At 31.6% G+C, this 17532-nt stretch overlaps 1 protein-coding gene across 3 annotated transcripts; it reads left to right on the forward strand.

Annotated features, from left to right (window-relative positions):
* Positions 1-7183: 7183 nt before the first annotated feature.
* Positions 7184-17479, forward strand: LOC116144635 (putative disease resistance protein At4g19050). Of its 3 annotated transcripts, XM_031430079.1 has the most exons (9): positions 7184-7832; positions 8231-8557; positions 9492-10576; positions 10661-10888; positions 11284-11712; positions 13522-14256; positions 14655-15122; positions 16509-17210; positions 17320-17479. In XM_031430079.1, the coding sequence occupies exons 2-9, from the start codon at positions 8551-8553 to the stop codon at positions 17389-17391; spliced, it is 3726 nt and encodes a 1241-aa protein (XP_031285939.1). In that variant the 5' UTR covers positions 7184-7832; positions 8231-8550; the 3' UTR covers positions 17392-17479. The 3 variants fall into 3 exon arrangements, with proteins under 3 accessions (XP_031285939.1, XP_031285938.1, XP_031285940.1); XM_031430078.1 differs by having other exon boundaries at positions 9492-10888; XM_031430080.1 differs by having other exon boundaries at positions 9492-10888; positions 16746-17210.
* The last annotated feature ends 53 nt before the right edge of the window (positions 17480-17532 follow it).

Raw genomic sequence — 17532 nt, forward strand, 5'->3', positions numbered from 1 at the left:
TTTTTTAAAAATTACAAAAACACCCCAGCAATCCATATTTACCAGATTCCGGCCACCGCCGCCGGAAAATGATCGAAATCTGGTAGACTGGCACACTACCGGCTGAATCTGGCCGGTAGTGTGCTAATCTAGCCTTTTCCGGCCAGATCCACAGTAGATCTGGCCTGAAAAGGCCAGATCTTTGGCCGTAACAGTCGGTAACGACGGCCAACAAATACAGCCAGATCTGGCCATTGATCTGGTCGTAGATCTGGCCTTTGCCGACCAGATCCATCATGGATCTGACCGAAAAATGCCATATCGACGCACGACCGGCAAGATCCAGCCGGTCATGCGTCAATACGGCGACTCCGGCCACCCTTCGGCGGTGGTGGCCGGCTGTTCGTATTTGAGGGTGGATTGGGGGTGTTTTTGTTAACTTTTAATATTTTATTATAGGGGTGTTTTTGTAAATAAATAAACATAGGAGGTAATTTATAATTTATAAATCTTACATCGTAATACCCGCCCAATTCAACTTTTTTTTACCTTTTTTCAAAAAAAAATTCCCAAAAACCCAAAATTTTGAACCAAACGGAGCCTACTACTTCTGCAGCTGCTGAATCGATCCTTCAGACTCCTTTCTTCAAGGAATTCTTAGTCTCAGTCTCACCTAGAGGTGGAAAAGTAACCCGTCTTACTTCTTTTGGCGGGTTAGTCTTAACCCGTCCGCTAACAAAGACAGGCCGGGTTAGACCTGTTATTTTTGGGGTAATGGTTGGCCCTAGAGCTGGGCAAGTGACCGGTCCCTTGCGGGCCCAAGCCTGGGCCAGTTTGGGATTGGTCCCTTGGGAGTGGTTCCAAATGGGACCAGTCACTCATGGGCCTGGGACCGGTTCTAGGCCCATGAGAAAAACCAGGACCCGGACCAGGCCTTAGGCCTGGTCAGGATTGGTCCCATTGGCCCAGGACCGGTCCCATGGGGTTTGAAAATTTTTATTTTCCCCCCTCAATTTTTTTTTATATTTTGGGGGCAAAACGAAATTTTATAGGGGGTTTTTAGTATTTTTTAGGGGTTGATTAGTAAGTTTCTAAAAATTTAATTAATTTTAAAAAATAATAAATTAATAGTTAATTTTAATTTTTAACATAAATGTAATATTCACATTTCACACATTCACGCTTCACAAATAAACAATTAAATAATTTTTTTTATTAAATTATTCATCTTCAATTTCATCATCAACACTAGTTACATTATTCAAATCTGTATTCCTAAAGAGTTCGAGTAGTTCGGGATCTTCAAGGTGCTGTTGTAGTCTTCTTTCTGCATGAGTCCAATCCCGTAAACACGTTATCACTTCAATCATCTCATCGGTTAAAGAATATCTTCTGTCTTCAACAATCCGACCACTCGTTGAAAATGTTGACTCGGATGCAATTGTAGAAACCGGCACAGATAAAATGTCACGTGCCATTTGGGATATAATGGGGAATTGACTTTCTTGTTGGTTCCACCATTGAAGAATATCCATGTCAAGTTGCTCCTTCATCGTCATAAAAGTCAAGTCCACCTGTAAGTAGCGAGTCATCTCATTTGGTCTATGTATGTACGAGCTGGAGCTAGAGCTGGAGCTTCCGCTACGTCCCACATACGCCCACTTGGTCGACCATTGAGGGGGGGCTACATCAAGGTCCTGATCGCCTCTCCCAGATGTTCCACTTCCACTTCCACTTCCACTTCCACTTGCATTGTATCTGTTCTCATATAAAGAAAAAAGCCTATCCAATTTGTTTTTAAAGTCAGTCAAATAAGACGTATAATCATGTCCTAAATAATGGCCTAACTCAGTAATTACACCGTTAACTACGGATAATTTAAACCTAGGATCTAGAAAAAGGCCTAATCCATATAAGAATGGAATATCTAACCAATATCTCTTATATTTTTCTTCCATACTTGAAACAATTTCACTAAAAATGTCATCATGTCTATATTGATAAAAAGTTTTAGCAATTTGAACTAAAATATCTAACACTAAATTAGTAGTTGGATAATAAATACCACTTAATGTATTAGTAGCATCATAAAAAATTTTAAGAAATGAATAAAAAAGTTCACAAACCCCCCAATCATCATAATCGACAACTTCCTCTGGATAGGTCTTCCGGTTGACGAAATCTGTAATTTGTTTCGCGGTTGGCAAAGCTTTTTCCAACATCAAGTAGGTAGAGTTCCAACGGATAGGCATGTCTGTACATAACTTCAAAGGTCGAACCGGTGGGTCCTCTTGCTTACAATATTTGACGTACTCCTGCCATCTTTTATTGCTACCGCCGACGATAAATCCGATAGCTCTACGCACCCTCTCCATCTTTGAATGTATAGCATCTAAACCTGCTTTAACTATCAAATTGATGATGTGACAAGCACATCTCTGGTGATAAAATTTGCCTTCACCAAGCGGATCCAATTTCTTTTCAAATAAAGATATTGCCGCGGTGTTAGCAGCTGCATTATCAAGCGTTAGCGCTACAACTCTATCAGTTAATAAATATTCTTGCAAAACTTCAAGAATCGTAAAATAAATAGTTTCAGCACTATGTTTTTCATATAATGGTTTAAAACCTATCAATTTTTGTTGTAAACCCCAATTATGATCTAAGAAATGTACTGTAACAGTTAAAAAATCGGTTTTTGATCTACAAGCCCATATGTCTGATGTAAGTGCAATAGATATATTCCTAAAATTTTGAAATTCGTTTTTAAGTTTATTATTTATTTTGTTATAAAGTTTTAGTATATCTCTTCTACTTGTAGTTCTACTAACAGGGGTATATGCTGGACAAAATGCAGTTTTAACCATATTAACAAAAAAAGGATTTTCAGATAAACAAATGGGAGAGTCTGTAGCAACTATATATCTTGCTATTTCCTCTCGTGCAACATGTGTATTGTATTGCCATGTTGAGAGAGTTGAGGATTGTGGATTAAAATTAAGTTGAGTTTGAATTTGTCTACCTGATCCGCTTGAAGATGCATTTATTTGGGGATGCTTCTTCTCTACGTGTCGTCGCATCGTCGAAGTCCCCTTCTCAGCCCCAATAATGGTTCCACATAAATTACATATCCCACACGATTCTTCCCCCTCCCCATTTGTCTTTGGCCGTTTTGATTTGGTGAAGTATCGCCAGACATCGGACACGACCCTCTTTGACGGTCGGGGGGGTTGGGCTATGTCCGTGCCCGTTGACTCGCAGCTCACATGTGTTTGGCTACACCTCGTCCCGGCCGAATGTGGTTGTGGAATTACAGCTGCATCCTCTGGAGGAAATGGTGAAAATGGATTGAAGGCTTCAATTTCTTCGGTGGATGGAACGTAAAACTCATTTGGGGAAGACATTATAAATTTATGATAAAATAATAAATAATTAAAATGAAAAGAAATTAAATAATAATATGAAATTATGATGATATTGAAAAATAGAAAAAAATTTGAATAATATAAATAAATTATAAATATAAATTGAATGAGAAATTGATTGGAGATTTGGAGTAGAGAGATTGAGAGAATGAAAGAATGAGAGATTGATTGGTGTGAAAAAAATTAAAGGTTTTAGGGTTATTTATAGTGTAGTTGTGGGGGGGAAAATGAAAAAAAAAAATTATAATTATATAAATATAACCGTTGGTGTCAGTTGACCGTTGGCAGCCAACGGTTAAATTTTTTTTTTTTTAATAAATTTTGTAAAATTTCATTTTAATCCTTATAATTTATACTTATTTTATGAGGTTTAATGTAATTTTATAAAGGACTAAAATGATAAAAGGTCAAAAAAATTTGGGCCCAGGCTCGGGCCTTGGAGGAGGGTCCAGTGGAGGGCCCGGGCCCTCCTCCTTAGGTCTGGTCCCGTTTTGGGACCAGGCCTCCTAGGACTGGTTTTTGAAGCTGGGCTTTTGGGCCGATTCCAAATGCCCAACTCTAGTTGGCCCAATCCAACCCGTCAACCCTAACCTGTCGAGTTAGGTTGCAGGTCGGGCCGGGTTAACCCTATTTTTTTTTTATTTAGTTAATTTTTCAAATAAATAATTAACGATTTATAAATAAATAAATGTAATTGCTTTTAGTTAACTTTTCAAATATCAATAACTCAATTAAATTAATTTTTTTTATTAACATTTCAAATATTAATTCAATTTTAATACAATAAAATTGTAATATAAGAAAAATTAGATTTATTTATTCAATTGATGAAACTTTAGCATAAGAATGAATTATATTTTATACAAGACATGAAAATTTAAGAATAAGACTTCAATATTTAATTTTTTTATATTTTACGTACCATAAAAAATAATAATAACAATATGTCAAATATTACTAAGTTTTATACATTTTAAAATTTATGATTTAGAAGTATAGTTTAATATTATTATATAAAATTATTTGTAAGAGTTCAATCATAATAGTTTTAATTAGAAAAAAAAAAAAAAAAGAGAAACTTGAAAAAGTTAATTAATTTTTTATTTTTTTTAATTTTTTTGGGCCAACCCGTCAGGTTGGCGAGTTGCCCTATAGCAACCCGCCGGGTTGGTGGGTTGCATGCGAGTTGGATTCAATCCAGTCTATCTATAAGGCGAATCGGATTGAACCTTCTTTAATGCGGGTTGAATTAGGATAGACCCCTCTAACCCAATTTATTTGTTACACCTCTAGTCTCACCGCTACCTCACCTTTATTAATAAAAATTAGGAATTATATTATGTAAAAAAATATAATACTATACAAATTTATGCAACAAATACGATAGCACACCGAATTTATAACGGCAACAAAATCAGATAAAATTGATCATCTAAAAAGTGTGTACCATTATTCTCATTTACGTTGACGTGACAATACGAATAAAGTGAGGCCTACATTGTCATTATAGTCTGTCGTCAGTGGTTAGGCTGGCCTATTAAATTGATCAAGTGTAATGACAATAATCTCCTTCCTTCCACCTTAATTTACATATTAATATGTTTAATAAAGTTAATATTGAATATATTTTGAATTTTTGATTGAAAATTTAAGTAAGGTTTATTTTATTTTCCTTGAACATGGACGTACCCATGTATAGATGATTAGGACCGGTGACTTCATTCATAAATTTATTTTTATTAATTTTTCTTATATGTTTTTTTTTATTTTTCCTATTTTGATATTCACCAATTTTTATCTATCGTTTATTAAACAATCAAATTTTTGTTTATTTAAGATCAGTATTTTTTTAGTGGAATATTTTTTATATTGTCTTTAGCAATTAGAAGAGTAAAACTTGGAAAGGTAAATAAAATATTTCTTACCCTTCTAATGTCTTTGTGAAATGTGAATTATGTATTTTGTGTGTACTTTGAAGTATGTATATACGTATATATGACCTACTTTTGGTGAATTACGATACTAGTTTATAAAATTTTTTTATAAAAAGTTGTTGTAATCATTCTATTTAATCTTCTTTCAAATTGTTCTCACACACAAAGTATTTTGGTTATATTGTTGAAGTATATAAGAACTCAACTCCAGGCCTCCTTCAAGTTCAGAATATGCACAGTTTCACCAGTCTGTTTAGCTCTATTAAAAGTTAACAAAGTTAGCCGGTTGTCCTTCTGTCCTTCTTTCAACTACTAAGTAAATTCAATTGTTATGTTTATAGAATTTATTACCACTAAAAAGAGAACATAAACTTACATATAATAAATATTGAAAACATAAATGAAGTTTATGCAACCGTAATTCTCTGTCTGTAAAAAAAAAAAATGTTAGGTACAAAAGAAATCAACCATAAGGCACATAGCAAACCCAGGATCTTTAATAGAGATGCATAAACTATGTTGTTATGATGACATTTCACAACAAGATGATGGTCATGGAGTAATCCCACACCAAAATACAAATGAGGGCATTATCCACATATATACTATAATTTTATGGATTCTCGAAAAAAAAAAAAATAGCAGTGACACGGGATTTAGGATTCAAAGAACTTCCTCCCAAAATATTGGGTAAGCTACGTTACGACTGGTGTACCGATTTTGCACCGAATGAGTGCAAATCGACGTTTATTATTATCAGTTAATTAATCAACGGTAGGATTTTGCAAGTCATTCGGTGCAAAATCGTACACAGTCGGTAGCTGTAGCATTTCAAATATTGTTTATGTACCGGAGATAAAAGGGTTTATTATAGGTTAATAACTTATCAAACTTTTCTTTTATAAAATATAATTTTGTTCACACGGCAAGCTCTATCAATCAATTTTAAATTATTCCATAAAATAATTTAAAAAATTAGAAAGTCAACTAGTCAAGCCTTTGATTGAGATTGGGTGGCGGGGGCCACACGTAAAAGGGAAGAGCGGAACTTGTTGTGTTATTGGTAGAGTTAAGAGACAACTGACAAGGGGTAGAGGGCCTCTTGTGTTGACTCGTGCACAGTTCAGTGGGGCCCAGTGGGGCGAGTGAGGACCACTGTGCTTTAGCAAAAGTCCAAACCCAGCTCTCTCTCTCTCTTCTCATAATCAATTAAGTGCTTTTGGGGTAATCAGTAATGAGACAGAGGCACGGGGGTCGACTAGGCGGGACCGCGTGCAAGGCCGAACTCAAGTGCTTCCGTCTTTTCATTTCTTCCTCCTTCAAACTTTTTACTTTTGTCGATGGTTCAAGTGGTGGGTCTTTGTAATCTCTTCTTCTTCTTAGCGTTCATCTATCTCTCAATCTTTCAGAAATCACTAAAAAAACTTTCACTCGTAAACCTCTCTCAATCTCCTCCCTTCAGCTACCACAAAAATACTTTTACTCTAAAACCAGATCGCTTTTATTTTTCAATCCTTCTGTTTACCAAAAAGAATTCTCTTCCATTTCTTATTTTCATTAGAACAAAAGGATCTTTTTATTTCAGTTTGCAGTTGTCCCGTTACTTTCTCTGTTTTTTTTGCTATTTTCCTTTTCCTTTATCTGTTTAACCCAAAAAAAAAAAAAAAAAAAAACAATTATTTCAGCATTTTCGGTGTTTGTCCTCACTCCTCTTCTTTTGTTTGAGTTTGCATCATTGTTGTCTTGCTGTTATTTCTGTATTTTTCTTACCTTTTTGTGTTTTTTCAAATTTGAAAGTTTGCACCCTAGTCTCCTGTTATGACTGTTAAAAAAAAAAAAAAAAAAAAAAGCGAAGGAGAAAGGAAAAAGTGTGTGAAAATGGTCGAAATCGCGAGTTTTGTTCTGGATGTTGTCAACTGTTGGCTGCTTCGATTGGGCGTCCATTTAAATACTTGTACAACTACAATACCAATTTCAAAAATCTCGAAAAGGAAGGTACGAAGCTGAAGAATACAAGAGGCGAAGTGCAGGTTAAGGTTACTGCTGCTGAAAGAAACTTGGAAGAGATCAACCAGACTGTTAAGGACTGGCAGACGGATGTTGAGAAGACCATTAATGAAGCGAGCAGTTGATTCAAGCAAAAGAAAACAACCCACGATGTTTCAAGGGATTGTGCCCCAACTTGATCATCCGCTACAAACTTAGTAGGAAAGCACTGGATTAAAGCGGGATGATTGGTTCACTCTTGCAGGAAGAAAAGGAATTCAAAGAAGTTGCCCATCCAACTAATCCACCAGAGATCTGGCTTAGATCTAACCAAGATATTGGCTTTCGAATCAGAAACTCCACAGTGAAGAATGTATGGGATGCATTGAAGAATGAGAATATCTACATGATCGGTGTTACGGAGGGTGGTTGGGAAGACCACTCTTGTGCAGGAAGTTGGAGACAAGCCGAGAAGGATAAGCTCTTTGAGGAGATTGTTTTTGTAGAGGTAATGTTTCATTTGTTTATTAAGATGTTGTTTTATCTTAATTATATATTTAGAGTGATATATTAGTATAAATGATTATATGATTAATTTTATTTGAGTGAATTAATTAGACTTTACGCATCATAAATATATGAGGATGTATGTTTCCATTAATAATTAAGGGAGAAAAAAAAGCATTCAACACAATATTGTTTTTGTGTTTAATGAAAATAAGGAATTTTATATATCTTAGTTCAGTTTATTGTAAGGTTTCATTGTTTTTAGTTATTTTTAATAGATGAATACCTTAAGAAGAAAAATAAAAAAAGCACAGTTCTGTTAAGATTTTTTTTTTCTTTTTCTGTGATGTATTTCTTTATTTTGTGGTCTTGATTGGCCATATTTTTCTTGTTTTATAGGTAACAGAAACTCCGGATACAAAAAAATTCAAATAGCAATTGCAAAAAAGTTAGGTCTTGAGTTTGAAGAGAAGGAAGATGAGAGTGACAGAGCAAAAAAGTTATATTCTAGAATAGAGAAGAGAATATCCTTTTAATTGTAGATAATATTTGGAAAGAGTTAGAGGTGACGTCGGTGGAATTCCTTCCGAAGCTGATCGTGGAAGAAGTAAAATATTGATGACAACAAGAAATGTAGATATGTTGGAGAAGATGGGTTCCACAAAAAATATCGGGATGGGCATTTTAAATGAAGAAGAGCTTGGAGCCTATTCAAGAAAATGGCAGGTAATTGTTATAACTCATTTTTATTTGATAACATATAAAATTGTGTTATGGTTGATGTGATAAGAGGAATATTTTCGAAATCAGTATAATTACTCAATGATTGATAGAATAGCAGTGTTGGTAACAAGAAATTAATTCCATATGCAAAAACAATCTAACTTAGGGGCCATGTTTTAATGTTGTAACTCATTTTAATGTGTTGGCAATGTTTTCTAATTGCAAGCTAGTCAAATTTTATTTGAACTGATCTTCTAACCAAAATCACTAAAACTGTACTTCTTTTTCCCGAGGGTCTGAGCTAAATAATTCTGATTTTTTAAAAAGTATTTAATAACTGTAATTATTTTTCTTTAAATTCGTAACCTATTTTTTTCAATATTAAATATTCTCGAGGGATTTGCTTCTGCTTGAGGGCGCTATTGCCCTTTTTTTTGTCAAGGCAGGGAATGGATGCCTTTTTTTTTTTTTTGGGGGGGGGTGTGGGAGAATTGCCCATGCCCCCCAAACATTACTTTGCGACTTAAATTTAAAGTATATTCATTAACATGCATGCTTTAAACTAATTCTTAATATTTGAATTAGATGCCGTTAATTAATTATTTTCAGCCTAAATTCACAGTTATGAGAATTGATTTAGCAGCTTCATTTTACATTTCTCATCGATTTATTTTTCTTTTCTATAAAAACTTCGTAAAGCTCTTGATAAGAAGACATATGTATTTCTATGATTTTAGAGATGAAGAGGGGAAAGGAATTTTATTTGGAGTTAAGTGCAGTTTATTTAGATTTTCAAATATTTTTTATGGTTTTGTTTAGAAAAGAGTCTAATAAGATAGCTGGAGGGAAAATAACAACACTTGGAACTTTTCTTGTTTGTAAACCAAAAGCATGTGAATAGAAAATGCAATTAGTATAATCATAGCTTCTTGTGCAGGTAATGTTATTCAAACACCTGAATTGAATTCTTTACCAAATGATGTATGCAAAGAATGTGGAGGTTTGCCCATTATCATTTGTACTATAGCAAAGGCATTAAGGAACAGAAGACAAAAATCTCAATGGGAAGATGCTTTGCGAATACTAAGAATGCCTTCCCCAGCAAAGTTCACAAGACTTTTAGAAAAGGAATATTCAAAGATTAAGTTGAGTTATGATTATTTAGAAGATGATGAGCTCAAGAAAACTTTCATAATTTCTAGTCTAATGGAAAACGACACTTCCATTTCAAACTTGCTCAAGAATATCGTTCGTTTGGGTATACTTGAAGGAGCTAACCTTACAATAGAGCAAGCACGAAATAGACTAGATTCAGTGGTCAAGGAACTCAAGGACTCTTGCTTGTTACTTGATGGTAGAACCAAAAGAAGATTTTCTATGCATGACGTTGTTCGCATTGTTGCTTTAACATGTGCATATACAGATCACCATGTATTTACAGAAAGAAATGACATTGAAAGTGAATGGAAGGATAAAGATAAACTTAGAAAATGCACAATTATCTCTTTAGTTGGTAATAAAATTATTACTCAACTTTGGCCTGAAGCATTAGATTGTCCAGAGCTTGAATTTCTTAATATGAGTGAGAGGGGTTCTTCTTTCGAAATCCCTAAGGAGTTTTTTATGGTGATGCCAAAGCTAAAAGTTTTAAATTTATCTAGAGTACAAAAGTCGTCGTTGCCGTCGTCATTTGATCTTTTGACAACCTTTTTAAATTTATTTAGAATACAAAAGTCGTCGTTGCCGTCGTCACTTGGTCTTTTGACAAACCTTCAAACATTGTGTTTAGATGGTAGCGAAATTGAAGATGTTGCTATTATTGGAAAGCTTAAGCAGCTAAAAGTCCTTAGCTTGCGAAATACTAGAATTAAGAATTTGCCTACAGAAATGGATCAGTTGACTGGATTAAAGTTTTTGGATTTAAGCAATTGTTGGCAATTAAAAGTTATTGTGCCAAATGTGATATCAAAACTATTGCAACTAGAAGAACTGTATATAAAAGGATGCAATATTCAGTGGAAGGTAGAATTACTCAAGGAGTTGAAGCACTTGACTCAATTGACCACTTTAAAATTAGATATTAAAAATGACATAGTTTTGCCTCAGGTCTTCTTTTCCAGAGAGCTTAGAAGGTACAAGATATCAATGGGTAATGAATGGTGGAACTCATATGGTTGGCCCAAATCCAATTACAAATTTTCAAGAATTTTGAAATTTAAATATGATTCTACCATCTCTTTAGAAGAATTACGAATTCTCAAGAATGTTGAACTCTTAGGGTTGGTCGAATTTTCAGATGATGATAACAATCTCACGCCACTTTTTAACAAAAAGGTATGATTGAAGTTAACCTCTTGCACTTCTTTATTATATATTCTTATTTTTTTCTTATGTTATTCTCATTTGTTAACACATAGTTGTGATATTAAATTATTTTTTCATTTGTTTTTGCTTTTTATTTTTTCCCTTGTGATTTAAATTTCCAATTAAATTTCATTACTAAGTACTTTCCTTTTCCAAGTACTTCTATTCAATAATTATACTTTGTAATTTCTATCAAATTGATTTTCATAAATTCATGCTTGATTTCATGATGAAAATCATTAGAGACAAAAGACACATCGTTAATAGAAATGTCAATGATAAATCCATAATAATCAATTATTACTTTTTTTTTTTTAATTTTTCATATTTGTAAATATTGAAACATTAGTTATCTTTGACTTCAGGTTATCTTCTATGATTTGACGGCCTTGGCACTAGAAGTTACTAGTTCTAGAAAGATTTGGGACAGCCAACCTCCAACATTCATGTCTTCCTTGGCACACTTGACCTTGAAGGGATGTAAAAAAATAAAATATGCGTTTTCAATTTGCATAGTCAAAAGCCTCCAGGCTTTACAATACCTTGTGATAAGAGATTGTGAGGTTTTAGAACAGATTGTTGCGGAAGAAGGAGTAGAAGCCGTTGTTACTTTTGCCTTTCCGCAGATAACCTTTTTGATGCTTGAAAATTTACCAAAACTTACAGCTTTTTGTCATGGTATAGATACTTGGGAATTGCCAATGTTAGAAGGGTTGGTGGTGAAGGAATGCGAAAAATTCACTTCAAAGTATCTAAGCTTCCATGAAAATTCACTTCGTATATTGGACAATGAGGTACGAGTCCCTTGTTTACTTCTTTATTGAAAAGAAAAAAAAAACTTTAATATATTATATAAATTAGGACTTAATAATGTGATTCTTAACGTCTTTTTTTTTTTTTTTTTTTTTAACAAAAATTTAGAAAAATAATTATAGAATCATCAAATGTTTACTAGAAATCATCAATAAAATTTAATATTGGGTTATCATCAATTGGAGGACAACCTTTTATGAAACTATAAGAAAAAAGACAAGTTTTAAAATTTAATTTCTAAAGTATTATAATGCAATTCATTGTATTATCATATTTTGAATATTGAAATACAACTACAATATGATGTTTGAAAACTATTTTAAAATTTTGTTTAAGAGCTATATTGAAATATTGTGTTTGAGTGGCAAATTTTATTGTCATAAATACTTTTTTTTTCACTGAAAAATTACGTTAATTATTACATCTCAACAGTATATTAAATAATTTTCTTTAATTATTAATTTCTTGTAGAATAATTTATTAATGGAACCCAACTTTAGTATTTTATCATCAACTTTAATACTATTTTCATTCTTACAAAATGTTAAATCTAACTATCTCTAATAACATTTTATCCCTTTTTTAAAACCATAGGAGACATTATAGCTCAATTGATAATATTCCTTTTATTTTGACTAGAAATATGTCTAAAAAGTGAACCTTCTTATTATTGGAAACATTATACAAAAAACATTTGCCACTTGAAACCCAACCAAATTAACATAATCTGGTAGTGGACAAATTAATTTGAAACAAATTATATTAGGATAAATGTCAATAAATTATATATCAATTTTTTTGTAAGTAGAAATTTATAATATTTATCTGTGGAGTTATGTTATGTTAAGACATTATCTATTGTCATATTATATGCCTATAATGTTATAGGTTATAAATCACACGATTTAATTACATTAAAAAATTTAATTAAAAAAGAAATTTATCTAAAGTCCAACTTATTGTTAGGATGAACCAACTAAGAGTTAGTTTAACAAAATAGGTAATAATAACAGTTTTGTTTTTAAGAAAATAAAAAACTAACTGGATTTTGTTTTAATGGATTTGTAGATCAAATTGTATTTGAAGGTATTGGAATTAAATGATTAATTTTTTAAAAAAGTTATGTTTAATTAGTAGTTTTCAAAAATAGTTTTTGAATGTAATTTTAATATTGATTTGAAATTTAAAATAAATAGTAAGATGTAATTTCAAAATTCAAATAATAGAAATTTAGAAAAAAAAAAACTCTTAAGAAATTTATATTAATTTAATTGTACATAAAATTTTCACAAGATAAATTAGTCGGTTTGCAGAAAATCTAAAGGTAACTTTGTATTTACATAGATCAAACACGATAAAATTCCTAATTTAATTGACAATAGGAGAAGGTGTATATTGTAGTTTTCCAAGTTAGTGGGGGCTACGTAGTTTTTTGGTAAAATCAAATAATGAAACATTTGCTCACCAATTTGATTCATGGTAGCCCTTTGAAGAATAATCTAAATTCATTTGAAAAGTATGTTTCTATTTTCTATTTTCCAATATGTAAACAAAAACAAAAAAGTATGTTTAATTTGTAGTTTTCAAAAATAGTTTTTGAATGTTATTTTTATATTGATTTGAAATTTAAAATATTAATAAATATAATTTATTAGTTTTAAAATAGAATGTAGTTGATTTGTCAAAATTTGATTGGGTTTGGCCTATGACTTTTGAGCCAATATCTAAACTTTTGTTTTAAATATATAATTATAAAGCTAATTGGATTTTGTTTTTGATGGATTTTGTAGATCAACCATGATTTGGAGGTATTTAATTTAAAGGATGGTGCGAAAGAGGTTATATGGCAGAGTCACACTAAAGCTCTTAAGATCTCATATGATAACTCAACAGATATTCCACTTGGACTCATTCCAAGATTTGAAAATCTGAATGAGCTTAGACTATATTTGCCTGATCAATACAAAGAGCTATCATTTCCAAATCTTCCAAATCTTGAAGTTCTAGATGTACAGGGTTGTAGCAAATTGATAAGTCTAGTGTCATCTTCAGCTTCTTTTCAAAATCTTAAAGTTCTAAGAGTTTTCTTTTGCAATGGGTTGATGAAGTTAATAACACCTTCAATGGCTAGAGGCTTGGTGCAACTGAGAGAGATGAGTGTAGAGTATTGTGAAATGTTGATTGAAATAGTAGAAAATGAGGGAGACGCAACAACAACCGAAATTGTTTTTAACAATTTGAATAAGTTGTCACTTACATGTTTAGAAAGTCTCACATGCTTTTGCTCTGGGAATTACTTATTCAATTTTCCATCTTTGGAAGACTTAATTATACGGTATTGCCCCAATATGAAGACTTTCTCTCAAGGAATCTTAAGTACACCAAAGTTGCAAAAAGTCAATTATGAGAGCTTTAAAGAGACTGAAGATGTTAGGGAGGAAGAGGAAGAAGACTGGGAGAGAATGGAGGTAGAGAATGAGGAGAATGATCTTAATAAAACCATACAAGGAGCATACAAGAAACAAGTATGTATTCCATAATTAGTTTAAATATTTACTTATTTTTACATTACTTTTATATATTTTAATAATATTATGTTTTAGCTACAAGATTGCAAGTAATAGTAGGATGAAGTAAGTTTTGTTAGTTTACAATAAGTGTATAACACTAAGAAGACAAGAAGACAATTTTAAGTATTGACCCTGGTTGAATAGACAATAGCTGCAGGTTAGGGGATGGCATAGCTCTATAAAGCAAGAGAGAGAATTAATGCAACATTATATTATTATCCGTTTAGTTTGGGCTTAGGCCTTCTATAAATTATTAAGAGTTACAAAAAGACACATTTTTCTAATCCATTAGAAAAGGTAATTATTATTGTTTAATTACTTTATATTGAAACAACTATTAACTTTTGTTGCAGGACATCTCCCTTTATTTAAAGTTCTTGACATTCCAAGATGATAGTTCTACAGAGATTTGCTACAATCAACATCCAAATTCCTTCTATCAAAATTTGACACACTTGATTTTGTCAGGTTGTGAAAACATAAAATTTGCATTTCCATCTTCCATTGCCCAAAGCCTCCACAAACTCCAATACCTAAAGATACATAATTGTAAGGTTTTAGAGGAGATTGTTGCAAAAGAAGAAGGAGCAAATGGAGTTGTCAATTTTGTCTTTCCACATGTAACCTTTTTTAAGCTTGAAGATCTACCAAAACTTAGAGCTTTCTATCCTGAAATACATACTTCCGAATGGCCAATGTTAAAAGAGTTGCTGGTGATAAATTGTGACAAATTATCATCAAAATATCTAAGCTTCAAAGAAAACAATGAGGAGAATGGACTTAATATTTCAAATCCAAATTCTATCTTTTTGGACGATAAGGTACGCATCTCTTATTTCATTGTTTATTGAAAAAGAAAATTATTTTTCTTCATTTATATGACATTTAGTCAAAACTTTAATTATGGAATTCTTAACATCTCTATTTTTCTTGGAAAGAAAATTTAGAAAAATTAATGGTTATTTAATTTGAACAATTTTACTTTAGGATCTTATTATTTAAACTCATTTACGCACTAGGTTTTTTTTTTAAAAAAAAAAAAAAATTAGATCATCCAATATAATTCTAGAAATCAACAATAAAGTTTTTATATTTACTAGATATTTGTCTATCAGGTGGTTCATTTTATTATTGAATTTTTTTTTTTTTAATAGAAAGTTTGCAATTTGAAAGCCTATGAATCGGGATCATAAATTCAAAATCATTCTAACATGATTTAGTAACGGCCAAGAGTAATAAATCAAATTATATTAGGATGGGCCAGTTTGAATGTTAAAGAGGATAAAGTTGACATTTCATACCAAAAGGAAAGATTAAATAAAAAAATTTAAAAAATAGAAGATAAAATTAGAAAAACTTGAAAATATAGAAAATTAAAAAAGCAAAATTAGAAAATATAAAGAAAAAAATATTTATAAAACCTGAAATTATATTTTTAAAGTTGTAACCATTAAATACTAAATTTGAAAATTCAAATAATAGAAATTTAGGAAAAAACTCTTTAAGAAATTTATATTAATTGAATTTCTATGACTATGTTTAAAAATAAAATAAAATAAAATAATTAAGAGAAATTGAAAAAAAAATTGAAAATGGTTGTAGTGGTGTCTACAACCACTAGATCGTGGTTTGCATTCTGGGGTTGAAGTCATAGCCATTAATCATGTCTACAATTTGTGGCTACGATCTGCATCTGTAGCCGTTTCCACTAGATTGTAGCTTAAATTCAAACAATTTAGTGGACAGTAGCAGGAGGTGTATAATGTAGTTTCCAAGTTAGTGGGGGCTGAGTAGTTTTTTGGTTTCAGGGGGTGCAGTTAGCAAATCTACATAAATGAAACATTTGCTCATAAATTTGATTCATGGTTAGCCCTTTGAACTTTGAAGAATAATCTAAATTGGTTTAAATAAAAATAAAATTTATTTGGAAAGTATGTTTCTATTTTCTAATTTCCAAAATAATGTAAACAAAAAACAAAGTATGTTTAATATGTAGTTTTCAAATATAGTTTTTTAATGCAATTTTTAACATTGATTTGAAATTTATAATATTAATAAAATTAATTTACTAGTTTTAAAATATATTGTAGTTAATTTGTCAAAATTTGATTGGGTTTGGCCTATGACTTTTGAGCCAATAACTAAACTTTTGTTTTAAGTATATAATTAAAAAGTTAATTAGATTTTTTTTTTTTATGGATCTGTAGATCAACAACGATTTGGAGGTATTTGAATTAAAGAATGGTAGGTCATGGGGTGAGAAATGGATTATATGGCAGAGTCAATCTAAAGCTCTTGAGATCGGATATGATAACTCAGTAAATATTCCACTTGGATTCCTTCAAAGATTTGAAAATCTGAATGAGCTCAAACTATTTTGGTGTGATCAATATAAAGAGCTATTCTTTCCAAATCTTCCAACTCTTGAAGTTCTAAATTTACAGGACTGTATCGAATTGATGAGTCTAATGTCATGCTCAGCTTCTTTCCAGAATCTTAAAGTTCTAAGAGTTGACCATTGCGAAAGGTTGATGAAGTTAATAACACCTTCAACGGCTAGAGGCTTGGTGCAATTGAGAGAAATGAGCGTAGAGTATTGTGGAATGTTGGTTGAAATAGTAGAAAATAAGGGAGATGCAACAACAACTGAAATTGTTTTTAACAATTTGAACAAGTTGTCATTTACATGTTTGAACAACCTCACATGCTTTTGCTCTGGGAATTACTCTTTCAATTTCCCATCTTTGGAAGACTTAATTATACGGTTTTGCCCCAATATGAAGACTTTCTCTCAAGGAATCTTAAGCACACCAAAGTTACACACATTTTATTATGACAACTGCGAGATGGATTTAGAGAGTGGCGGGAGTGAGCTTAATGCAACCATTCAAAAAGAACACAAAGAAAAGGTATATGTATTCAATTAATTAGTTTAAATATTTATTTTATAATAATATTATGTTTATAGCATTAATTACAATAAACTGTTTTTTAAAGTTAGTTTGTGTTTATATATAGGTACTGTTTTGCAAATATTGCGTTAGAATAAGATTCACATATTTCCTTCCAGCATTGGAAGCTTTAATCTAGTGTTATGCAAAACTGGCTTATTTCAGCATAAGGTTTGCATTCGGACTCTAACATTGGCATTGGGAAATTATGTAATTATCATAATTACTAGAACTGGAAAATGATGAAATCTTCCCATAAATTTTAATGGGAACACGTAGT

This window comes from Pistacia vera, unplaced genomic scaffold, assembly GCF_008641045.1.
Source record: "Pistacia vera cultivar Batoury unplaced genomic scaffold, PisVer_v2 Contig45, whole genome shotgun sequence".
NCBI classification, from domain to species: domain Eukaryota; kingdom Viridiplantae; phylum Streptophyta; class Magnoliopsida; order Sapindales; family Anacardiaceae; genus Pistacia; species Pistacia vera.

Coding starts and splice junctions, on each gene's coding strand:
- LOC116144635 (XM_031430078.1), top strand. Junction 10,889..11,283: donor CGCCACTTTTTAACAAAAAG/GTATGATTGAAG, acceptor CTTTGACTTCAG/GTTATCTTCTATGATTTGAC. Junction 15,123..16,508: donor CTATCTTTTTGGACGATAAG/GTACGCATCTCT, acceptor ATGGATCTGTAG/ATCAACAACGATTTGGAGGT.